The sequence below is a fragment of the Plecotus auritus genome (genome assembly GCF_963455305.1).
Source record: "Plecotus auritus genome assembly, chromosome: 4".
NCBI classification, from domain to species: Eukaryota; Metazoa; Chordata; class Mammalia; order Chiroptera; family Vespertilionidae; genus Plecotus; species Plecotus auritus.
This window is the reverse complement of record NC_137775.1, coordinates 143,421,395-143,444,219: the sequence shown is the minus strand read 5'-3', so window position 1 is coordinate 143,444,219 and position 22,825 is coordinate 143,421,395. Positions and strand designations below refer to the sequence as shown.

At 41.7% G+C, this 22,825-nt stretch overlaps 1 protein-coding gene across 8 annotated transcripts in view; it reads left to right on the top strand.

Moving 5' to 3' along the window:
* Positions 1 to 8,081: 8,081 nt before the first annotated feature.
* Positions 8,082 to 22,825, top strand: part of HECW1 (HECT, C2 and WW domain containing E3 ubiquitin protein ligase 1) — a 156,840-nt gene continuing 142,096 nt past the window's right edge. For 2 of the 8 annotated variants that reach the window (XM_080666300.1, XM_080666296.1), the window contains exon 1: positions 8,082 to 8,284. In XM_080666300.1, the coding sequence (XP_080522426.1) occupies positions 8,216 to 8,284 (69 nt within the window). In that variant the 5' untranslated portion in view covers positions 8,082 to 8,215. Of the gene's footprint in view, positions 8,285 to 8,961; positions 9,042 to 9,264; positions 9,677 to 22,825 lie in introns of those variants that run through there. The other 6 variants (XM_080666302.1, XM_080666297.1, XM_080666298.1 and 3 more) reach the window with 6 other exon arrangements.

Here is a 22,825-nt window from a genome sequence, read left to right as displayed (position 1 = left end):
ACATCAGTGATAAGAGAGAATCATCGATGGACTGCCTCCTACATACCCCACACTGGGGACTGAGCTTACAACCCAAGCATGTGCCTTGACTGGGAATCGAACTATGATCTCCTGGTTCATAGGTTGATGCTGAACCCACTGAGCCACGCCAGCTGGGCTCAACTTATCTTAATAATCTAAAATTATTATAAATTTTCAATCACACTGTAAATTTTGCTTTGCTATATATTTAAATGACAAACCTTGTTGTTTTACTTCCTGGCTTTAAAAATCTTTATGGTTCTTTATTACTTACAGAATTAATTATAAAATCTGGAGCAGGCCATGTTTGGCTCATTATAATTTGTCCCAAAACTTTCTTTTCAGTTATCCCTGATGCCCCTCTCTCTTTGCTCCAGTGAAATCGAACTCTTCACTTCCTAAGTACATTCTGTCTATTCAGTCTTTCTGCTCTTTCATATATGGTATTCTTCCTTCTTTGGGTATTTCTCTTTTAATCATTCAACAGACTCTCGTTCTTCTTTTAAAGCCTTATCAGTGGAGGCTTCTCTAGCTTCCCCAGTTATAACTAGTACATTCACTCCTGTCACACTGACAACACACCTTTATTTTAGCATTTACATCATATTGTACTTATATATTTAACTTGACCACAGTTTATATACTCTTTAAGTACTACTAATATTTACATTGAAGTTCAACAAAAAGTAAATAATTGAATTAATTAATAGAATTAAAATGTACACAAGAAATAAAAAAGATAGTAAGATAATACAAAAGAAAGAAAACAAAAGGAATAGATTGAAAAGAAAGCAATGAAATTATATTTACAAATGTCTACATTGAAAATTCCAAGAAATCCACATAAAGCTTCTAGAACTAATAAATGAGTTTAGCAAGATCACAGGATACAAGATAAGTCTATAAAAAAAAAGAAACCTTCATTTTTCTCTATTCTAGTAATGACCAAGTTTATATGAATCATGTTTTTTATTTTCTGTATTTTATTATGTTCCCTTCTCTGGGCCAGTTAATTCCTAAAGACAGCAAACAATTATCTTATAAGCACACTTTTCATATACAAACCAATAAATTCTGAGGCCATATCTCCAATCCATTCCTTTATCTAACTCTCACACACCAACCCAATATTTCTCCTTCTCTAAGTCATCCAAGGACCAAGTACAGAACAATCCTTGTAGCCCAGGCTCACTGAAGTTATTCAAACTATCTAATCCTAAATTGTGCTATTGTGCTCACTTGCCTGTCCTGCTCCCTTCATTCCTTTCTGCAGAGAACAAAATACAGTAGAGACTTTGGGCCATGTTCTTCTCCCTTTGCCTCTTCTGCTTCTTGACTGACACAGGTGCTTCTTCATGTTGTCTTGCATGTCATGTTATGCTTCCTCTTTCTGGAGATTTTTGAGTTTCTTACTTCATGAAAATCATTTTTGTGTCATATATCTGAGTGCCCATAACTGATTAAAATAAACCCAGATACATTTTAATATAAAGTACATATGTGTAGAATCTGTATGCTAAAAACTTCAAATACTGATGAAATAAACAAAAGAAAATCTAAATAAATGCAAATATATAATAAGTTTATGAATTGGAACACTGTAAGAAATAGAACCTAGTCAGTGGTTGAGCATCGGCCTATGAACCAGGAGGTCACCATTTGAATCCTGGTCAGGGCACATGCTCAGGTTTAGGGTTCCATCCCTAATAGGGGACATGAAAGAGGCAGCGAATCAATGATTCTCTCTCATCATTGATGTTTCTATCTCTCTCTTCCTCTCCCTTCCTCTCTGAAATAAATAAAAATATTTTTTAAAAAAATAAATAGAAAGATTATTAAAATGTTAGTTATTCTAAAATTAGTCTATAAGCTTAGCATAATTGCATTCAAACCCTAGCAAAAACTTTCTGTAGATATTGATAAATGATTTTAAATTATATGGAAAGGCAAAGAAATGAGAAAAGCTAAAATAATTTTGAAAAATAAGAACAAAGATGAAGAATTCTAATTTTTAAAACTTAATATAAATACAAGTAATTTAAATAGTATAGTATTGGTAAAAGTATATACAAACAGATTATTGGCATAGAATAGGGAACCCAAAAAGAGACCCATATGGCCAGTTTATTTCTGAAAAGTTGCAAAGGTAATTTAATCATCTTTTCAATAAAGTGTTAGAATAAAGATTTATATGCAAAAACAAACAAAAGCTACAATATAACTCACAGCTAAAAAAAATAATAAGTGTGAAATGTAAACTATAAAAGTTGTTAAAAAAAAAAAAAGAAGTTGACCTCTTTGGGTAACCTTGGGTTAGTCAAATATTTCTTTGATATGATACTAAAAGTGTGATCCATAAAACAAAAAGTTGATAAAACTGAACTCTATCAACCTTAGAAACTTTGCTCTCTGAAAGAAACTACTAAGAGAATGAAAAGACAAGCCGTAGACTGGGAGGAAATATTTAGAAATAACATGTCTGACAAATAACTAGCATTGGGAACATATAAAAAACTCTCAAAACTCAACAATAGCAAAGGAAAAAACCCATTTAAAAATGAACAAAGGCCATGAACAGAAACTTCATTAAAAATAAAAAATAAACACATGAGAAGATGCTCCCCTTAATTAGTCATTAGGAAAATGCAAATTAAAACTACAATAAGACACTACACTTACCCATTTGTCTGCACTTAAATAAGACTGAAGAGGGAGAAACCAAGATGGCGGCATAGGTAAACACCTAAACTGCTGCCTCACACAACAATTTCAAAACTACAACTAAAAGACAAAACAAACATCATCCAGAACCACAGGAAGGCTGGCTGAGTAGAATTTCTACAACTAGAAGGAAAGAGAAAAGCACACTGAGACCCAGAGGAGCTGCAGGAGGCAGAGGTACTGAGACGCGCGTGGAGAGGACTGGCAACTGAGTGCGCAGCTGGCTTTCTCAAGCGGGAGAAAGACAAAAGCTTCTGACTGTGATGAACCCCAGTTCCGGGCGAGACTCTGGGGACCCAGACTCATACGGGGTGAAACTGGACTGTCAGAAAAGAGAAAAGCACACTGAGACTCAGAGCAACTGCGGAAGGCAGAGGTACCGAGGCGTGTGTGTGGAGAGGGTGGGCAACTGAGTGCGCAGCTGGCTTTCTCAAGCGGGAGGGAGACAAAAGCTCCTGACTGCACTGAACTCCAGTTCCGGGCGAGACTCTGGGGACCCAGACTCATTCGGGGAGAAATTGGACTGTCTGGCAGCGGGCGAAACTCGAGGGCAGCTTTCTCTCCAAGGTGCTTACAGCGATTACCACGGGACACTGAGACACAGGGGCCTATTAGGGCAGGGCTGACGGGAAACCAATGCTGTCTGCTCCACCCTGAGACTCCACCCCATCCAAGCTGAGTACAGAGGTTTTTGCAGGTCTTGTCTCATAAGGGTGTCTCCAGCACTAAAGTTTTCCCAGCGTAGACACAGCTGATCCTCATAGCCAATTGGCCTGGAGGTCAATTCTTCCCAGTGATACCAACAACAATCAAGGCTTAACTGCAACAAGACTGTGCACACAGCCCACAAAGGGGTGCACCAAGAGTGTCCACCTCAGGTAACTGGGGAGGCTGACCCACTGGGCCCTAAAGGGCACCTAGCGCACAAAGCCACTCTAGCAACTCAGGGAAGTAGCCAAAATGCGGAGACAAAGAAACAGAAATGGAGGAAAGCAAATGACTGGATATAGAGTTCAAATTCACGGTTATAAGGTTTTTCAAGAATTTTCTAGAAAAGTCTGATAAATTTAGTGAGACCCTCGAGGATATGAAAAAGGACCAACTAGAAATTAAGCATACACTGACTGAAATAAAAAATATTATACAGAAATCCAACAGCAGACTAGAGGATCGCAAGAATCAACTCAAAGATTTGAAATACAAAGAAGCAAAAAACACTCAACTGGAAAAGCAAAAAGAAAAAAGAATCCAAAAATATGAAGATAGTGTAAGGAGCCTCTGGGACCACCTCAATCATACCAACATCACAATTATGGGGGTGCCAGAAGAAGAGAGCAAGATACTGAAACTCTATTTGAAGAAATAATGACTGAAAACTTCCCCCACCTGGTGAAAGAAATAGACTTACAAGTCCAGGAAGCGCAGAGAACCCCAAACCAAAGGAATCCAAAGAGGACCACACCAAGACACATCATAATTAAAATGCCAAGAGCAAAAGACAAAGAGAGAATACTAAAAGCAGCAAGAGAAAAACAGTTAGTTACCTACAAGGGAGAACCCATACGACTGTCAGCTGATTTCTCAACAGAAACTATGCAGGCCAGACAGGAGTGGCAAGAAACATTCAAAGTGATGAATAGCAAGAACCTACAACCAAGATTACTCTACCCAGCAAAGCTATCATTCAGAATTGAAGGGCAGATAAAGAGCTTCACAGATAAGAAAAAGCTAAAGGAGTTCATCACCACCAAACCAGTATTATATGAAATGCTGAAAGGTATTCTTTAAGAAGAGGAGGAAGAAGAAAAAGGTAAAGATAAAAATTATGAACAACAAATACATATCTATCAACAAGTGAATCTAAAGATCAAGTGAATAAAAAATCTGATGAACAGAATAAACTGGTGAATATAATAGAATCAGGGGCATAGAAAGAGAGTGGACTGACAAGTCTCAGGGGGAAAGGGGTGTGGGGGGTGTGGGAAGAGACTGGACGAGGACAGTGGGGGGGAGTAAGGGCAGAGGGTGGGGTGAGAACCGGGTGGAAGGGAGCTATGGGGGGAAAAAGAGGAACAATTGTAATAATATGAACAATAAAGATTTATTAAATTAAAAAATAAATAAATAATAATAATAATAAATAAATTGAATATACTAAATACTTCTCTGCCTATCTTCTGACCTTGCCTCATTAATCTCGAATGCTCTCCCTTCACTTCCTTCATCTGGCAACTTCTACTGATCCTTTAAGACTCAACTTGGACACCATCAATTCCAAAAAGTCTGCCCTTGGACTCCTACCCTCACTCCCCCAACCTGGGTCTGAATTAGTGGCCTTTGTAAAATATGATGATGGGTCCTCCATTTTCATCTATCACCTCATCCATCAAATATATAGTGCTAAGTTGTTTAATTAAAGGTTTTAGTATTCTTAACTCTGATCTCCATGAAGTAATAGATTCTGCCTTCTTTAAGCCTCTATCTCCAGAAATCAGCACATTAAAAATTGTTGAATGAGTGAATAAATTCATATAGAAAAATCCTATGCTCTTTCATGTAGGCTCAGCCTCTGCTTTAGGTATACTCACCCTTCAAAGTTAAAATCATTTCCCCTCATTAGAGGAAGTCCTGGTTTCTCTAGGTAACTTACTTAGCTGCTCAAAGTTAGATACCCTGGCCTCTGAGTTACTATCCTAAGTCTTAGGACCTTAGATGTCCTCAAATGATAATTTTGTGTCACTGGCTGCAATTGATCTGCTGAGAGAGACTATGTCAGACTTGATACCATGAGCACAGCTATAACAGTGTGGTCCTTAACTATAAGACATTCACTTCTGACACTACCATGAAGGTCTCACCAAAGATGAAACCCCTGGTCAGTCCAAGTCAGAGCTTTCTCAGCATTGTAGGTGCCACTTGCAAATGGTGCTCTGTTTGTTTGTCTTTGTCTGCATGTGACCAGAAATGAGCAGGCATGCCAGTCCTTCCCTGCATCCCACCAGATCCTGAATTAAAAGAGTGGAAACAAAGAGTGCATCAGCATCATAATAATACCTAATATTTATTTATGTTTCTCAAAATGGCTTCATCATCTTATGCCATTATGTAAGAATAGAGGCCCAATGCACGAAATTCATGCAAGAGTAGGCCTTCCTTCCCCCGGCTACCAGCACCGGCTTCCCTCTGGCACCCGGGATCCAGGCTTCCTTTGCAGCTCCAGCTTCATCCGGAAGGTCATCCGGAAGGAAGTCCAGTCTAATTAGCATATTACACTTTTATTATTATAGACTAGAGGCCTGGTGCACAGATTCGTGTACCGGCGGGGTCCCTTGGCGTGGCCTGCGGCGATCAGGCTGAAATCAGCAGTCCAACGCTGCCTGCTGCTCCTGCATGCCACTCCTGTTCATCCGGGCCCTGCTGTGCCTGCCATGGGCTTGCACCCAGTCAGTCCCGATCAGCCGTGAGCCCTGCATCTGGCGCCTGTGGGTCAGCTGAGCGGTGCTCCCTCTTGGGAGCGCACTGATCACCAGGGGGCCGCTCCTGCATTGAGTGTCTGCTCCCTGGTGGTCAGTGCGCACCATAGTGACCAGTTGTTCGGTCATTGGGTCACTTAGGCTTTTATATATACAGATTAGTATTATTGGAAGCATTGGGATAGTGAATTATTATTATTGTATTTATAAATGTTTGGAGTATATTGGGAGCTTGCTAAATATGTTTCATACATGGGTGGCTTTAAAATTCATGGCAAATCTTTTCATTTCTCCACCAAATACACCTCATTTTAAGTTAGGGCTGCTGAAGTCTGTTCCCTTTGGATTAGAGGTCTTCTACTGGCAATGAGACCTTGAGGAAATTATACAACCCTATGTAGCCTGGGTTTTTTTCTCTGTAAAATATGATGATGCTACCCAGACTGCAGAGGGACTCAGTGAGTGTGAGGAATAAATAAGTCAGTAAGGGCGGAGCTACCTTCACAGCTTCCAAGCTTTTCACTGGTTTTGGTTGTGAGAGAGAAATCAATGCCAAGAGGCTGTTCACTGAAATAAGTTCCACCGAGGAGCAGCCATCTTACAGTGTTTGGAGGTGGGAGAGGCAAGAGGAGATGTGTTTTTGGGAGGTCTGTGCTCTGGTCTTAAGTAAGGAGTCTGGAGTCAGGGCCAACCCTGTTTATTCCAGAGGAGTAGTGCATTTGCGGCATAGGAAAAATGACCACTCAGGGTGTAAATAATGTCTTATGTAGGGAGTGCTGGGCAGGAGAGTGGCAAGAAATAAGCATTGTGAAGAATGTAAGTAGGTCATAGAATCTCAGACTACAGAATGTGCTTGAAACCACTGCATCTTACGTGAACACATACAGGCCAAGTATAGACCAAGTACACTTAGAGTTACATATATGGAGTAGCTAGCAACCGACAATGACCAACATTTCAGTTCTGTTTGCAACTCGATTGGCTGTTCAAAGAGGGTATAGTCTCTGCTTCCAGTTCTAGCATTCTGATACTATGTGCAGTTTAATATAAAACCCGGGTTGAAATCCAGGCTTGCCCAACTATAGATTTTCTGGGAAGATTTTCATCCTTTGCATTTGTAATGATGATGTTCTTTTCGTGTGTTTGTGGTGCAAATACTAGACAGTTTCTGGGCATGTGTCTGTGAATGTACATAACTGTGTATTATTTAAGTGGGTAATGTGTGTACAAGAACACCTGTTATAGGGTACCTACTGAGGTGTCTGTACCACATCCTTTCTCAACACACTGGTTGTACTTACATAGAAGAGCCAATGGGCTCTGAGCTGGTGCTGGTTATGTCCAGTCCAGTGTCCGTTGTGGGTGTTGGAAGGATAGGGCCCTGGGTAACAAGAATATATACACATACTTTGAATAATTATAAAGGCAGTGTTTATTAAAGTACATTTTATTTTCAAAATTGAGCTATCAGCTGTAAAGTGTGTATACATTTTGGGGGGGGACACCATATATATATATATATATATATATATATATATATATATATATATATATATATATATATATATATACATACACACACACACACACACACACACACACACACACACACACACACACACCTGGGGGGGGGAGGGGGAGAGGGTGGTGGTGCTGGCGCTGAGGCCGTAGGGCGGGGCAGCGCTAAAGAGAGCCAGCGCTGCTAGTGGCTGCTGCTGGAATCCGGTACCCACAGAGGAGCAGGCGAGGCGGGAGGGGTGCGGGCGGGAGGATGAATCGATGAAGCGTGCTGCGTTACAGTGCATCAGGCGCCGCTGTAGGAGCCGAACACGGTGCGTCTTTGACCCCGCCGGCCCTCCCTACCGCACTCACTCGCCGAGGCGGGCCCCTCCGCGGAGCCGTGGCCGCCACTGGTCTGGGGCAGCCGCAGCGCGGCGAGAGCGGGTGGGCGCCCGGTCCGTCCCGAAGGTCCCCGAGGCCCGGCGAGCCCTGCAGGGCACATGTGCCCCCCTGGCTCTCATCTGCGCACTGACGGGAGCATGATTTGTGCCCGGGCCGGGGCTGCCAAGGTAAGCGGGCGCTTTTCAGGGACTCTGCTTGCCGCCCCTTCCTCTGCCCTTCTCTGGGCGGCTTCGCCGCTGCTGGCGAGGCCCCGGCAGCGCCCTCCTTCCCCAGAACCCGGGATCCACCCTCCTCCCCACCTTCTCGCTTCTCCTGGGAGGTTCAATTGTCAGCCTGGGGCGCGCCGCCGCCGGGCCCCGGCAGGCATTCGCGGGTGTGGACCCGAGCTCGAGTGCCACAGGCACACCCGGCCCTCCTGGGAGGTGAGGCTCAGAGAGAAACAAAGAAACCCCCAAGCGGGTTCGCAGCGTCTCCCCCGCCCCGGCCCTCCCAGTGAGAAAGAGGTGTCGGTGAGGGGGCGGAGAGACCTACGTAATCCCCTTCTCAGCTCACACCCACCCCTGTACCAAAGCTCTGGATATCGGTTTCGCCTTGGGCTCCCTGTAGGTAATTGTGTCCCTTGCAATGCCCAGGGATAACTGAGCGAGCACCCATAGCCCCCGTACGGACTCGAGAATGCTCGCCCAGGGGGCACGTGGCAGATCCCGCCCTTGCTCCTTTGGGTGGTGGCAGGCGCGGAGATGCGCGGGGTGGGTGCTCCTCCAGCGCCTCCCTGTCCCCGGCCGGCTGCGTGGCTCAGCGGATCCCGCTACCTGAGTTTTAACAGGAGCAGCCGGTCATGTCACCTGCGGTATTGCGACCGGCACACGGGCAGAAAGGAACCGCTCGGGGAAATGTGCCGGGTCCATCCATTTGTAGCTGAAGGTGCGCTTCTTTTTATCCCTGCATCCCGGTCTATGACAATGCAGCCAGATTCGGGGGCTCAAACAATGTGGTCCTCCACCCCACCCTCATCAAGTGCCTTCCGCTTGCCTTTGATGTGCCGGCCACTTGGCCTATTTGCGGAGCGTGGGCGCGGAGCGTGGGCTGGCTGGCTATTTTGCATACAGAGGCTGGACACCATAACTTCCTTGCCGAATTTCAGCGCGAGGCGGGAGCTGGCAGGGACTCAGGCTGCGGAGATGTCGTCGGGCTTCCTGTGGTTCCAGGCACAGCCTGCCTCGGTCTGCATTGGGCAGACATCAGATCGCATTGGGTGATTTTCCTAGTTGCGGAAGATATTATTTGACGTTGCTGTAGTTATTTTTTGTGCTTACTTTTCTTGGGATCTGCAGTGCAATTCTCCCCTTGTTTTTATTTTTTTTTTCTCTTTGAAAAGATAACAAGGCTGTCTTCAGCAGAAATGGATATAGGAAGATCAGCATAGTTCAAAGACTAAGGGAGGCATCTTTTCTCTTTTCCTAGGATTTAAGTGCGATGTAGGAGGGCACATGCCCCACGGGAAAAAGCCAGCCTTTAAAGATCCAAGAAGTGTCATTGTCCAAGACCGCACAAAGCAGGTAGCCATATCTGCGTTTCTCATCACTGGACTCCCTGGGCTTTGGCTATTACAGCAATTTGTTCTAGATCACGGATTCATTTCGAAAATGTGTGTTGTTCACTAAGAAGGGATTAGAGTCCACATGCCTACCCTGGTATGGTGTGTGTATCTGATTGGTAGAGAAATAGTGTGTGGTAGAATTCCCTGGTGCCCCTTCTTTCTCTTTGCTGCCTCCTCTGGAATGTGGCACTGAGGAAATGTAGCACGCTTTTCATTCCTAGACCTGCACGACTTCAGAGTGTTTAATTTAATAGAGCATGTTCTGACTAATTCTGGAATCCCAGTCTAGTGCAGTCGGCAGCTTTGTGAAATGACAGTTCTGTTTTTGTCTGGGGTAGTTATTTCACAGAGGCAAATTACTTAAGTTTGTTCGGATTGTGTACGTTATTGGCGTGGTGGAGAGATCCCATCCCGAGCCAGAACAGTCTGTAAATGCATCCGCATAGAGGGACTGCAGCTGCTGGGATGTTTGCCTAGCGACATTTGATCCCTTTTAAAGGTGGGTGTTTTAAAAGATCACTTGAGGCTTTACTTCTCTGATGTTTGCATCGGATATGACTGTTAATCTAGGAAATGCTAACAGATGTGGTCATGGAAAGACAAGCCTCCTCAGCCCCTTCCTTATCGGTAAAGTGAGGAAGTCGGGCTAGCTGTGGTTCCTCCCAGTTCCAACACTGTGTGATAACGGTAGGAGAGTAAGAGAAGTTACCCAGTTTAGCAAAGCAAATGGTTATAGGCCAAACTGTGTAAGCAAAGCAGGGATTGATTCCTGAATTTATGGCTTGTTTTTATACCTGCAGGTTTGTTTGTTTTTAACCACAGTATCTGCATTTTTCTCATAAATTAAATTAGGCAACAACTAAAGCAGGTCATTTTTAAAAATCCACTATAGCAAAAATATTTTGTGGGGTTGAAGGAGAGAGAAGAATGTTGAATTCATAGGATAACAGGTTTTGTCTTTATTTGTGGATTAGTTATTTCAGCCCTGTCATTTGTGAATAATTGAGACTGTAGCTTATTTCCAATGGTTTTTGTTTTGTTTTGAATGAAACGCTCTATGTAGCTTTTTCATCCTGCACAGCAATTGGTAATAGCATGACTTACTTTCCCTGATAGAACTTGGTGTTGCTCATAAAACTTGTTAGCACTGTTTGGCTTGTTATAAAATTGAGTGAGGCAACAGTTATTCTAAATAGGCAAGCAAAGTGTTTTCATATGCTTAAACTAATTTGTACAATTTAGGGATAGTTGAGATATTTGATCATTGTTTTATGCTTATGCACACAATTTTCCACAGTAGTGTGCTACTTTTTTTTAAAGTTACAATCAAAATAACTTCCTGCCCTAACTGGTTTGGCTCAGTGGGTAGAGTGTCGGCCTTCGGACTGCAAGGTACTGGGTTTTATTCCAGTCAAGGGCATGTACCTTGGTTGGGGGCACATCCCCAGTGAGGGGTGTGTGGGAGGTAGCTGATCGATGTTTCTCTCCCATCGATGTTTCTAATTCTCTATCCCTCTCCCTTTCTCTCTGTAAAAAATCAATGAAATATATTTAAAAAAATAACTTCCTGAAATAATAGTACCCGTCAGCATAATGAATCGCTCCCCCTCCAATTTTCCCATAAGCCTTTTGTCCATACCACTAAGGCAGCACTTATCATATTGCAATTACATTAGTTGTGAATGGCCCACAGCTTCCTTGTCTTACAAATAGTGTATCTTGAGGACAAGGACATAGTTAAATTTATCTCTCATCTCTTCAGCACCTTGAACTTTGCCCAGTCCATGGTATGCTTTTAGGGTTGTTGACTGAGTGGATTTCAGGTCATATAAATATCATCTACTTGTTTAAGCAGGAAATAGGTGGGAATTCTTCCCTTTGTGAATCAGATGGGCAAATCAAAGAGGTTATTTAAGATGCTGAGGAGAACCAGCAAGCCTGGGACTCAAATCCAGGCTTTCCACTGTACTGCTTCTGAGAGAGGCTACACCACACCCGCAGTAGAAAATGAGGTGGACAGCAAGTTCAAATGCTTCAGGTTTGGGTCTTTTGTTTTTTACTTGGATGACATATATTGTCCATTCTGACAAAATCAGTCTGATACTGCTTTGTTCTGTCTTGCTATAGCCTTTGAAGGAAACTTGTTCTGTCCAAGCCCTCTGTCTCCTAAGCGGCACTTAAACGGAAAGCATGAGAGCCCTCCTGCCCTCCTCCTCTCAAAGTGCTTCTGAAACAACCCAGCAGTTCCATTGATTCAGCCATCATTCCTGTCCAGCTCACCCAACAGTTGCCCAACAGGCAAATTTCTGTGCTAACAGGCTTTACTTATTGATGAAGCAACCCCTGCTTCTCTCCCATCACCTTCTTCCTTTCCATCTTACAAAACAGAACAGGTGACCGTTAGGAAACCAGGAAGTACAGTGCTCATATGCCCTTTTTGTAATGCAGACTTGGGCATGTTTGATGTCTATGGCCTTTTAGAGAAAACAGTGTGAAAGGTTTAGTGTGGCTTTTTTCAAGTCACTTTTCCTCTCTCAGGTTTAATTTCTTCTTCTTTAAAAGTAGGGAGTTGAACCAGGTAATCCCAAAGGTCACTTCTATCACCATGATTCTTGATTATTTTTGTTGGTTTATTCAGTTGAGCTAATTAGGAGGCAAAAAATATTAGTGATAATTTAACTTGACTATATATATGTATATATAATAGAACTACTTAAGGCTCTCTGTGTCAGCCTCTGGGTTATCTAATATTCACTTTGGGTCCTCTGTTAATGCTATTCTCTACAAATGTAGTAATTTTTTCTTATTTGTAAAACTAGATTTACTGTATTGAAGGAAAAGGTTTGTGGCATTTCCTGTTCTAAGAAGTATACAGTCCCCAACTCCTATATAAAATGTTTAGAACTTTAGGGTTTGATAGTCAAGTTTCCAATACCTGTAGTAAAGCAGTTTTATTCTCACCATGAGTGTGTTTCATGGCTGAATAACTTTTGCAGCCAAAAGTGTTCCCTGAGATTCATCCATCCATGTCTCTTTCCATTTATTGCTGCTTCCTCATTTTGCTTTTCCCTCCCTCCCTCATTAGCTCCATGGACCTCCTGTCACATTTCACAAAATATATGCCACTAGTACATTGATCCTTCACCATGTCCCTCCAAATGCAGGAGTTGTAGCCTCATAATCTCCCTACTTGTCTCAACCTTTTCTACACCCTTCATGAGTATTGCTTCTCAAGTTTAAATATGAGGATTAGAGGCAGACTAGTTCATCTGTTTATAGACATGTATTGCTCATGGAATACATGAAATTATCAGAGCAGTTATCAGATCAATTTTGTTAGAATGGACAATATAAGTCATTCAAGTAAAAAACAAGGTATTTGTGTCTTAAAGTCTCTTTCAATACTTTAGGAAACAAAGAAACATATAGATGGTTTATATATATCATACTATAATGTTTGGATGTGTGGGTATTGGTAAGTGGTTGTTATCTTCTGTGACACGGTCACTGTAGGGAAATAAGTGGTAGGTGCAGGATGTTACTGTTTATTGGAAAGATATCACAAAGACCACTGGAAAAAATATCTGGATTTCCATAGCAACAAGTGATGTGTGTTGTTCACATTATTAATTAGTAACCCTCACTTTATTGTCTCAAAGCTTGATGCTCACAGAGAATAAAAAATAAGGATATAGTGTATAGACAGGCTCTTCTCATACTATCAGGCATTTATTGCATTGCAGTATTTTGGGTAGAATTCAGTGGATGGAACTTAAAGCTGGTTTTGGAGTTGGGGGAGGTGGGAAGAGCTGGAAAGAGAAGCCATCTGTGCCCATGATGGAGATGCTGTCATGTAGACTTCATTTGGGGTCCCTTTTATATATTTAGTCAAACAGATTTTTCTTTTCACACTTTCTAGATCTATTTGTATTGCACAGATGTCAGGGAAATATTGTGTGTGTGAAAGAGGAAAAAAAAAAAAAGACCAAAATTCACATTTATGGCCAGGGATTGTAATTTAAGCACGTTGCCCTTAAATTGACACCCATTTAACTTGCACAAATGTGCCTTGCTTTTACTTTCAGGGCATAAGTCACAGCAATTTGAGAAAGAGAAATCTCAGTCCTGCACGTTATTGAAATTCAGGGATTCAGGTTAAGAAGGTGAAGAAAAACAAAAAAGATGGGAAGACTAGAATTACGCACTGTAGACCTTGCTAATGGAACCCATCAGTCAGTCATCATTTTCCTTCTTATAGTCAGTACACTGACCAGGTGAAAAACTACAGGATACATCAATAGATTTTTATCATTCAAAGGATTTGTCTTTTTCTTTACAATTAGTCATAATTCCTTTTACTATTAAAACTTAAAACTACCTAATTAACAAGTTTTCCCCCTCTTTTCTGAGCACAAGTTATTTTTGTGAAAATAATCCTTTTGAAGTTGAGAAAAAAAAATAATTTGGAGGGTTGTCCTTGCCATTTTCCCCTCCATCCTCCTCAGTGTCACCTCTGTTCATGATCAGGCACAGGACCTGTGTGTAAAGGGGATGACAGGAGGGAAACTGTTGGCACACAAATGCATTGTAATATATTACACTTTATAGACCCCCTGACCCTACACCCCCACAGCACTGATGTTTTGTTTCCTTTTATAAAACACACCTCGAAATGTTGTTTACATTGGCTTTCTCCGCTCTCCATCTCAGCCTGTAAAGACACATTTTATCAGGTAATGTTTGATTTAGACAAACAATACCTTTAACATAAATGTAAATTATGGGGGCGGGCGGGGGGAATGCCTGCCATGCAGCCTGAGACCAAAAAAAGCATCAGTTCATTTTTAAAGTCTCTTTGTGCTCCAGCCTCATCTCTCCTTCTGGCTCTCTGAGAGCACCCTACTTAGGTTCCTGTCCCCACCTGTCCCTTCCACTGTACCCTGGAAGGTCACCAGTGGTCTCGTCCTTGTCAAATACAAGGTCAGTCTCTATCCTCAGCAGCACTTCACATGGTGCACCACTCCCTCTTTCTCAAGCTCCTAGCTTCTGGGACCCCAGATTCTCCTGGTCTTCCTGCCGCCTCCCTCGATCCTCTTCCTCAGGCTCTGCTGATGTGCCTGCATGTTTATCCCTGCTAACCTCTACTGAATTTTGATCTCTACCTGATGGAATTCTGCAGGGCTTGGCTTTCAGATCTTCTCTTCTTATCTACATCCCAGCCTTTGGTCTAATACTGCATTCATGCTGATGATCCCGAGTTGATTTCACCAATCTTGATTCATTCCCAGAACACCAGACTTATATATGCCACTGCCAGCATCTTCCCTTGAATGCCACGTAATCTTAAATTTATATGTGGGAACCCTCTCTCCCCCAATTTTTACTCCCCAAACCAGTTGCTTAGGCCAAATGCTTTTGTGTCCCTCGATTTCTCTCTCACCCAAATCTAGCTTTCAGAAAATTGCTCTCCCTTCCTCTCACCCCCTCCATCCAGCACGACCACAGATAAGTCACCATGATTTTGCACTTGTATTTCTTGCCCATCTGCAATCTATTCTCTATACAACAGTCCAAAAGATCATTAATTCATTCAACAAATATTGACTAAGTATCTGCTATGTGTCAGGTATATTTTAGGTGTTGGCATGTAGCATAAATACAATGTACAGCAGTCACAATACCTATTATGTCTTTGCCCACAATCCTTCAGTGTTCCCATCCTGCTCAGCATGAAATCCAAACTCCTCATTTGGCTATAAGGTTCTGCATAACTGGGCCTCCGGCTCCTGCCTCACCATTCTCCTTTCCCTGCTCACCGCTCCCAGTCCTCAATCTCCTTCCTCTTCCTAGAAGATGCCAAGCGCACTCTCATCTCACATGCTGTTCCCTTGATCTGGGGGATATCTCCTAGCTACAGGCAAGCTTGCTCCCTTGGCTAATGAGATATCACACCTTCATAAAGGCTTCCCCTGATACCCCATTTACACTGTGCTCTCTTCCATTTACCTAATTTCTTTTGTCTTCACACCACTTAGCACCACCTGATTGTTATGTATATATGTTCTTGCTTATGTGTCTGTTTTCTGTCTCCCCTTCTAACTTATAAACACGCTAGAGCAAGGACCTGTTTATTTGCTCAGTGCCTGGGACATAATAGACACACTCTTTATGAGATCAAATTCCTTTAGAATCTGCTGGGTTAGAGTGTGGATTGTATTGTTATGTCTCTGGATCCTCTAAGAATACTCTTTTTCTTTTCCATAAATTATTTTTCCTACTTCTCATGGTGGGGGTTGGGAGTCTTTAGTTAGTACTGATTCTGTTATTCTGCATGGGCATTTAGTTAGTACCAATTCTGTTATTTATCCTGGCTGCGTTCTCCAACACTTAAAGTTGGAGTTTGTCCTGGCTTCCTTTTCAGCACCCAGCAAGTAGCATTTGGTCACTCAATTATTAGTGTTTGCCATGACGAAGTAACCGATTGAACTAAAGCCAACCCGCGGTCACTCAATTATTGTTAAATTGAATCACTTACTTGTTGTTGTTGCCAGAATGTGATAAAATTGTTGTCTGCCCTCCTGTCACTACCTCTTCTGGGCCACATTGACTTTGTCATCTTGAATGTGAGCATGTCATTCCTGGGTTCAAAACCCTTGGAAGCTGCCACAGTCTGCACAATGAAGAACCAACTACCCAGGCTGGCCTGGCAGGCCTGTGCGGCTGTAGACAGACATGTCCCCAGAATGCTCCAGTGACCTCTGCTACAGTCAAGTGAACCTTTTTTTTCCAAACATGCTCTGTGTGCTTGCTTACAATTGTGTATTTTTTCCTTATTCTGTATCCTACTCTTCAGTCCCCTACCCATCTGTAAATTTCTTCATTTCAAAGATCTATCTTAAATCTCACCTCCAAGCAGAAGCCATCACTCCGTTTCCCAATAAAAAGGTATGATTCTTCCCCCCCCACTGAGTTCCCTGTGATAGTATCATTGCATGTCCTTACTAACTGTTCTGCCTTTCAACCCCCCCTTTATATGATGAGCTGGCTCCCCAAGGTTAAGGGATGTGTCACATTTATCTTAGTATCCTGAAGACAATCGTCCCATTATCTGCCACTACAGGTATTTCTCTGAATCTTAAATGAGTAAGTGACCCAAGGAAAAACCCAAGAGTCGAGAAGGTCTGCATTTTATTGCTTCTAGATTGGCTTTATGCACAATGTATGCCTCCATGAAATGCATGTCATAAGGATGGGTAGAAAGTTGGGAGAGGCGAGCGCCACCAAGAACAGAATTTCTACGTGCTTTGTTAGAGGATTCTACTGAGTGCTAAGAACAGTGCTCAGTAATAGAATTCAGTAACTATTTAAAGACAGAAGGCAGTTTATAGTTGAATGATATCTTAAATTTCTAATATCCTTGTTATATATTCTTAGTGAGAAAACTTCTCATTAAGGGGACTGGAGAGGCTTTCTTTCCTGAAAACACAGTTAGACATGGAGCCTGTCTTCGCCCTGCTTTCCTGCCCTGACATGAATAATGCAAATATATAGAAACTAGAGGCCCAATGCACAAAAATTCGTGCAAGAGTAGGCCTTCCTTCCCCTGGCTGTCAGCACTGGCTTCCCTCCAGCTCCCGGGACCTGGGCTGCTTTGCTCCGGCCCCAGCTTTGCCCGGAAGGATGTCCAGAATGATGCCCGGAAGGACGATTGGTCTAATTAGCATACTACCCTTTTATTATTATAGATATATATTTATATTTATAAATATACGATATATAGATACATATGTATATATACGTATTCTTAAAATTCTGGTTTACTATTTTCAAATAATTTTTCAATTGCTTATTCATTCAGAAGACATTTCTTGAGCTTCTATTATGTGACAAGTATTTATGATTGTTTGCATGTGGGAGTTTTCCATCTAGACAAAATCTACTTATAGTTTAATATGAAAATGTGCAAAAGTTACATCAGAATTAAATACCTGCCATGGAGAAACATCTAATTTGAGAAGACACATTGAAAAAAGCCCTGTGAGAGTGATTATTTCATTTTCATATTATTAATGGGCATCTATTATATACCAGACACTGGGTTGGAAACTGGGTTATCATGGTTAATGGAAATACAGCCACATTCCTTGTCTTAGAGTGAGGTCCTCAAATTTATAATATTGCTTTCTGGGAAGCTACTCATAGCTTAGTTATTAAACAGAATATTACGCTTGTGAGGGACTTAGAAACCATCGTGATATTTTTCTATTAAATTTATTTTATTAGCCCTAACTGGTTTGGCTCAGTGGATAGAGCATTGGCCTGTGGACTGAAGGATCCCAGGTTCGATTCTGGTCAAGGGCATGTGCCTTGGTTTTGGGCACATACCCAGTGGGGGGTGTGCAGGAGGCAGCTGATCAATGTTTCTCTCTCATTGATGTTTCTAACTCTCTATCCCTCTCCCTTCCTCTCTTTAAAAAAATCAATAAAATATTTTAAAATTTTTATTTTATTAAAATCTAATGCTCTCATCATAGTAGATCTTAGACATCTTGGGAGCCCGTGGCTGTAGGAACATGCTCCCTTATGACTTGAAGCTTTGCCACACATTTCCTTTATTTTTCTTTTTTTTTTTAATATTTTTAAATTGACTTCAGAGAGGATGGATGAGGGAGATGGAACCATCAATGATGAGCGTCATTGATCGGCTGCCTCCTGCACGCCCCCTACTGGGGATATACCCCGCAACCTGGCATGTGCCTTGATCAGGAATCGAGCCAGTGACCTCCTGGTTCATAAGACGATGCTCAACTACTAAGCCACACTGGCTGGTCAAGGAGCACTTTCTTAATCTAAATATTCTACATGGATTTCTGTGAACAGTTGTATCAAGGGGCATTCTGTAGCTCAGGCTTGCCATCTGCTCAGGACATACAAGCTCCTAGGACCAGGTGAAGTGAATGGCCTGCCTTGATGCACATGGTTAGCAGGTGGACCAGGCCTGGGATGGAGACCACACTGGACACTGGGCCCCAGGATGCTCTCCTGTGGATTAGGCCTTCAAATGGGGTGGGCTGCGGGTGGGGAGAGGAGGCATAAAGACAGAAGACCAGACCCTTCCCTCTAGGGATCTGCATCCTACTCTGGGTTAAAAGGCATTTATGACGCTAACTTAGGATATTCTTATTTCTTGGAGAAAACATTGAATGAATCATTTCAGTTATATAGAGAAATTTGAGGGGTTATGGCAAAAAAAGAAAGTAAACCCAAGTTGTATCTGTAGGTGTGGGAGTAATGAGGGAGGGTAGGAATTGGGTGAAAGAAGTGTCAAATCTAAGATAGGAAAATGTCATTCCATGGTCCACTCCCTTTTTCAAGTGTTCACTTGTTTCCACTGAACAATGTAACTGAAGCACTACTTTTATAAAAACATTACACTTTGTGGTATAATTTTTTTCTTAATTTTTAGATTGTGGCCTTTGAAATTTCACTTTAGAGACAAGTGTGAATGGCTTTGTGTTTACATTTAGCACATCTTGGTATGCATTTGCAAATGGCTTTTGAGGGATACAGATATTTTATTTTTCAAATCTATTTTTTTCAAATTGCCATTATGACTTCAGGCATTTTCCAGGCAATGAGCTCTGTGAGATTTGAAAATTAGTTGTCATATTTATAGATTTATAGAATGCTGGCTGGGGAAGGGACCTAAGCTATGTCTCACTTAACCCCCTCATTTCCACATGGTGGAACAACCATCTCCCAGGGTCTTGGCCTTACACTTGTTAAACCTAAAGTGGGAAGCTGTCTCTCAACTACTGACTTGGCCTAATGCTTTGCAGCACCCTTTGCTAGCTCATGTTAGGGCAGGACAGGAAACTTGGATGTGTTCTGAGTCCAGACAGATGTGGGTTTCAGGGTTGGCGATGGGGAGGTGGGGATGTGTGACCAGGAGCTCCTATTGGTCCTTAGTCAATTGTTGACATGTGGGAACATGACCCAATGTTGCTAGCTAGCTCTTCTAATTTTTTTTTTTTAAGAAGATCAAAATACTGGATGTTTAAGAGAAATTTTATGATTTTAAGGTTTTTTTACTCATTCAATTTAATGATTTCACAATACTTGGGGGGCCAAACCAGGCATAACTGTAGCTTCCAATTTGCAACTTCTGATCTAGAAAAACCATGCTTTGAGTATTTCTAGGCTGGAAACAAAGGACCATGACCATGGCTACAGATAACTAAAATATGAAAGGTGACAGAGGGACTTGCTCCAAGTCTAGAATGAGAACTAGTGGGCAGAGGGTTTTGACACAATATTAAGTCTTTTCTGTTACTCGGAATCATTCAAGAGGAGTGAAGCATTGGTGTGCCATTGTGCCACTGCACAGAGGTCACTAGGCCCCTTGTTGGGGTGCTGAATGAGGCCTAGGGTACTGACATTTTCTATGACTCTTGGGTAATAAGCTCCAAGTTTGCTCTCCAACTTAGCTGTTCAGTGGTCCCGAGAGCCTCCCACTGCTTCACTATTCCATGGGAAATGGGCCAAAGCTTTCAGGACAAAATTCAGTGAGAGACAAGGTATACATATATAGTTTGCTCTCACTCTTTTTTTAAAAAAAATGTTTTTATTGATTTTTAGAGAGAGAGGAAGGAAAAAGGAGAGAGAGAGACAAATATCAATGATGAGAATCGGCTGTCTCCTGCATGTCTGCCACTGGGAATTGAACCCGAAACCCAGGCACGTGCCCTGATGGGGAATTGAACCATGACCTCCTGGTTCATAGGTCGATGCTCAACCACTGAGCCACATTGGTTGGGCTCTCACTCTTTTTTCAATAAAAACTCATCAGCTTGATTCTTTCTTCCACTTTTTGTCTTCTTCCATAATTGTCTTGTTTTCTTATGTCCATAAAGCATTGTGCAAAGCTTCTTTATCTTCTATATTCCCACCCCACCATTACGAAAATTTCTCTTTTCTTTATTTTTGCTACACCACCTTAAAACTTTCATTTTAAAAAAGTGTATATATTATTTTCTATAACAAAAGTCTACAAACAAAGGCTGGTTTGCCTCTTGTTTTTATAAAGTTTTATTAGAACATAGTCACACCATCATTTACATATTCTCCATGCATGTCTGCTTTCAGGCTACAACAGATAACATTCTGTATCTGGCCTATCGCTCCTGCTTTGCAGAGCTGAGTAGTTAAGACAAAGACCATACAGCCTGCACAACCTAAAATGTTTACTAATTGGCCCTTTAAGAAAAAGTTTACTGACCCCTGCTCTGTATGAAAATGGATATATAAGATAAATAATTTGAAAACAAAAACATGTATAAAGAATAAAATAACAACCACCTATAATGACCAGAAGTAAGATTCATTGGCATCTTAATGCATTTCCTCTAAGCATATATACAGTATAATACTGGAGACATACCATAAATACAACAATGTATCCAATGATTTTCTTGTCGTACAATTTTTATATTATTTTAATTGGCTATATGAAAATCTTTATATAATACTCTATGTACATGTATATATCTATTATGTGTCGATACTTTATGTGGCACTTTGCTACATATTTTACATATAAAATTTTATTTAATCTTTCTAAGCTTATGTGGGAAGTATTATTAACTCCATTTTATGGATGGGAACACTGAGACCTGATGTGTTTTTGTGACTTGACCAGCTCACACAGCTAGGCTATCTGACAATCAACCTGGCAGCTTCAGCCATTCACCTATTATAGGGCACTGAAGTTAAGTTTACCATTTTTTTTTTTTTTGCATGGACTGGATATTAGAAATATTGCATTGACAAATACCAATGTACACAACTCACTGACTGCATTTGTCATTATTCCCAAAGAAATGATTCCCAAAAGCAGAACTAATGAATGCTAAAGATACATTGAGGTTTCTTCAAACATATTAAAGCTGTGTGTTTTTTTTGCTCTTCGGGAAAGTTATAACTATATGCCATATACCACCAGTTGATCAATACTGAATACTATGACTTAGCCATTCTGCTTTTGCTCTTTGTCTAGAGAGGAAGCTGATTCTTTGTATGTAGTGTGGCCAGGTGACTTCTCTGAGAGTGACTTTTGAGAAAGATGTTTTCTGGATGGAAAGGGACAGGCTCAGTTGGTACAAAAGGCTCTGCCATTTGCCTTTCCACTTCTCCCAGACATCTGTGACTGAGGATGGAAAGCTGCAGGCTGAGAATGGCAGGCAAAGCGAGAGGTAGCCTGGAGGCCCCTTGGCCTGCTGCATTGCCTGGGAAGAGTACCCTGATTTAGTGAAGCCTCTGGTGAGGGGACTGATATCCAGGCAGATGTAATCTTTGTCCCAGCAGAGAGACAAAGAAAGTGTAGCTCTGGTTCTACAAATTCTCTGTACCTGTATTTTCCAACATTTTCTCTCCAGGTAAAGTCTTGGTGTTTCTCTTTCCAAACTGCATGAAAGTGTTTAAAAATATGTTTTTTTATTGATTTCAGAGAGGAAAGGAGAGGGAGAGAGAGAGAGAGAATCATCAATGATGAGAGAGAATCATTGATCAGCTGCCTCCTGCATGCCCCACACTGGGGATCAAGCCCACAATCCAGGCATGTGCCCTGACTGGGAATCGAACCATGACCTCCTGATTCATAGGTTGGCACTCAACCACTGAACCATGCTGGCTGGGTTGTATGAGATATTTATATATCATTAGACATTAACTGTATCACATTTGATGTGGATATAACATCATTTAATTTTATTTATGATGAACTATTGGTTAAGAAGGTAATCTTCAGAGACCTCCATCAAAAGGTACAGTTTGTTTTCACAATTAGTAATAGGGAGAAATTCCTATTCCCCAATAATTTTTTCTTTAATTGTTCTATCATCCAGTGGATCCTTCCCTGAAACCATTATTACATTGGAAATTGCCAGCCCAAGTAGGGGTCTTCTGACAGAATGGAGAGGAGAGGCACCATTTCAGGAGGGAAGCTCAGAGACAGACTCTTGGGGTGTCCTTGTTATCAAGTCAGGCACGGACACCCTCCTCAAGCACCCAAATACCTCCTTATGTGGCTTCGCAAAGCCTACCACCTGTT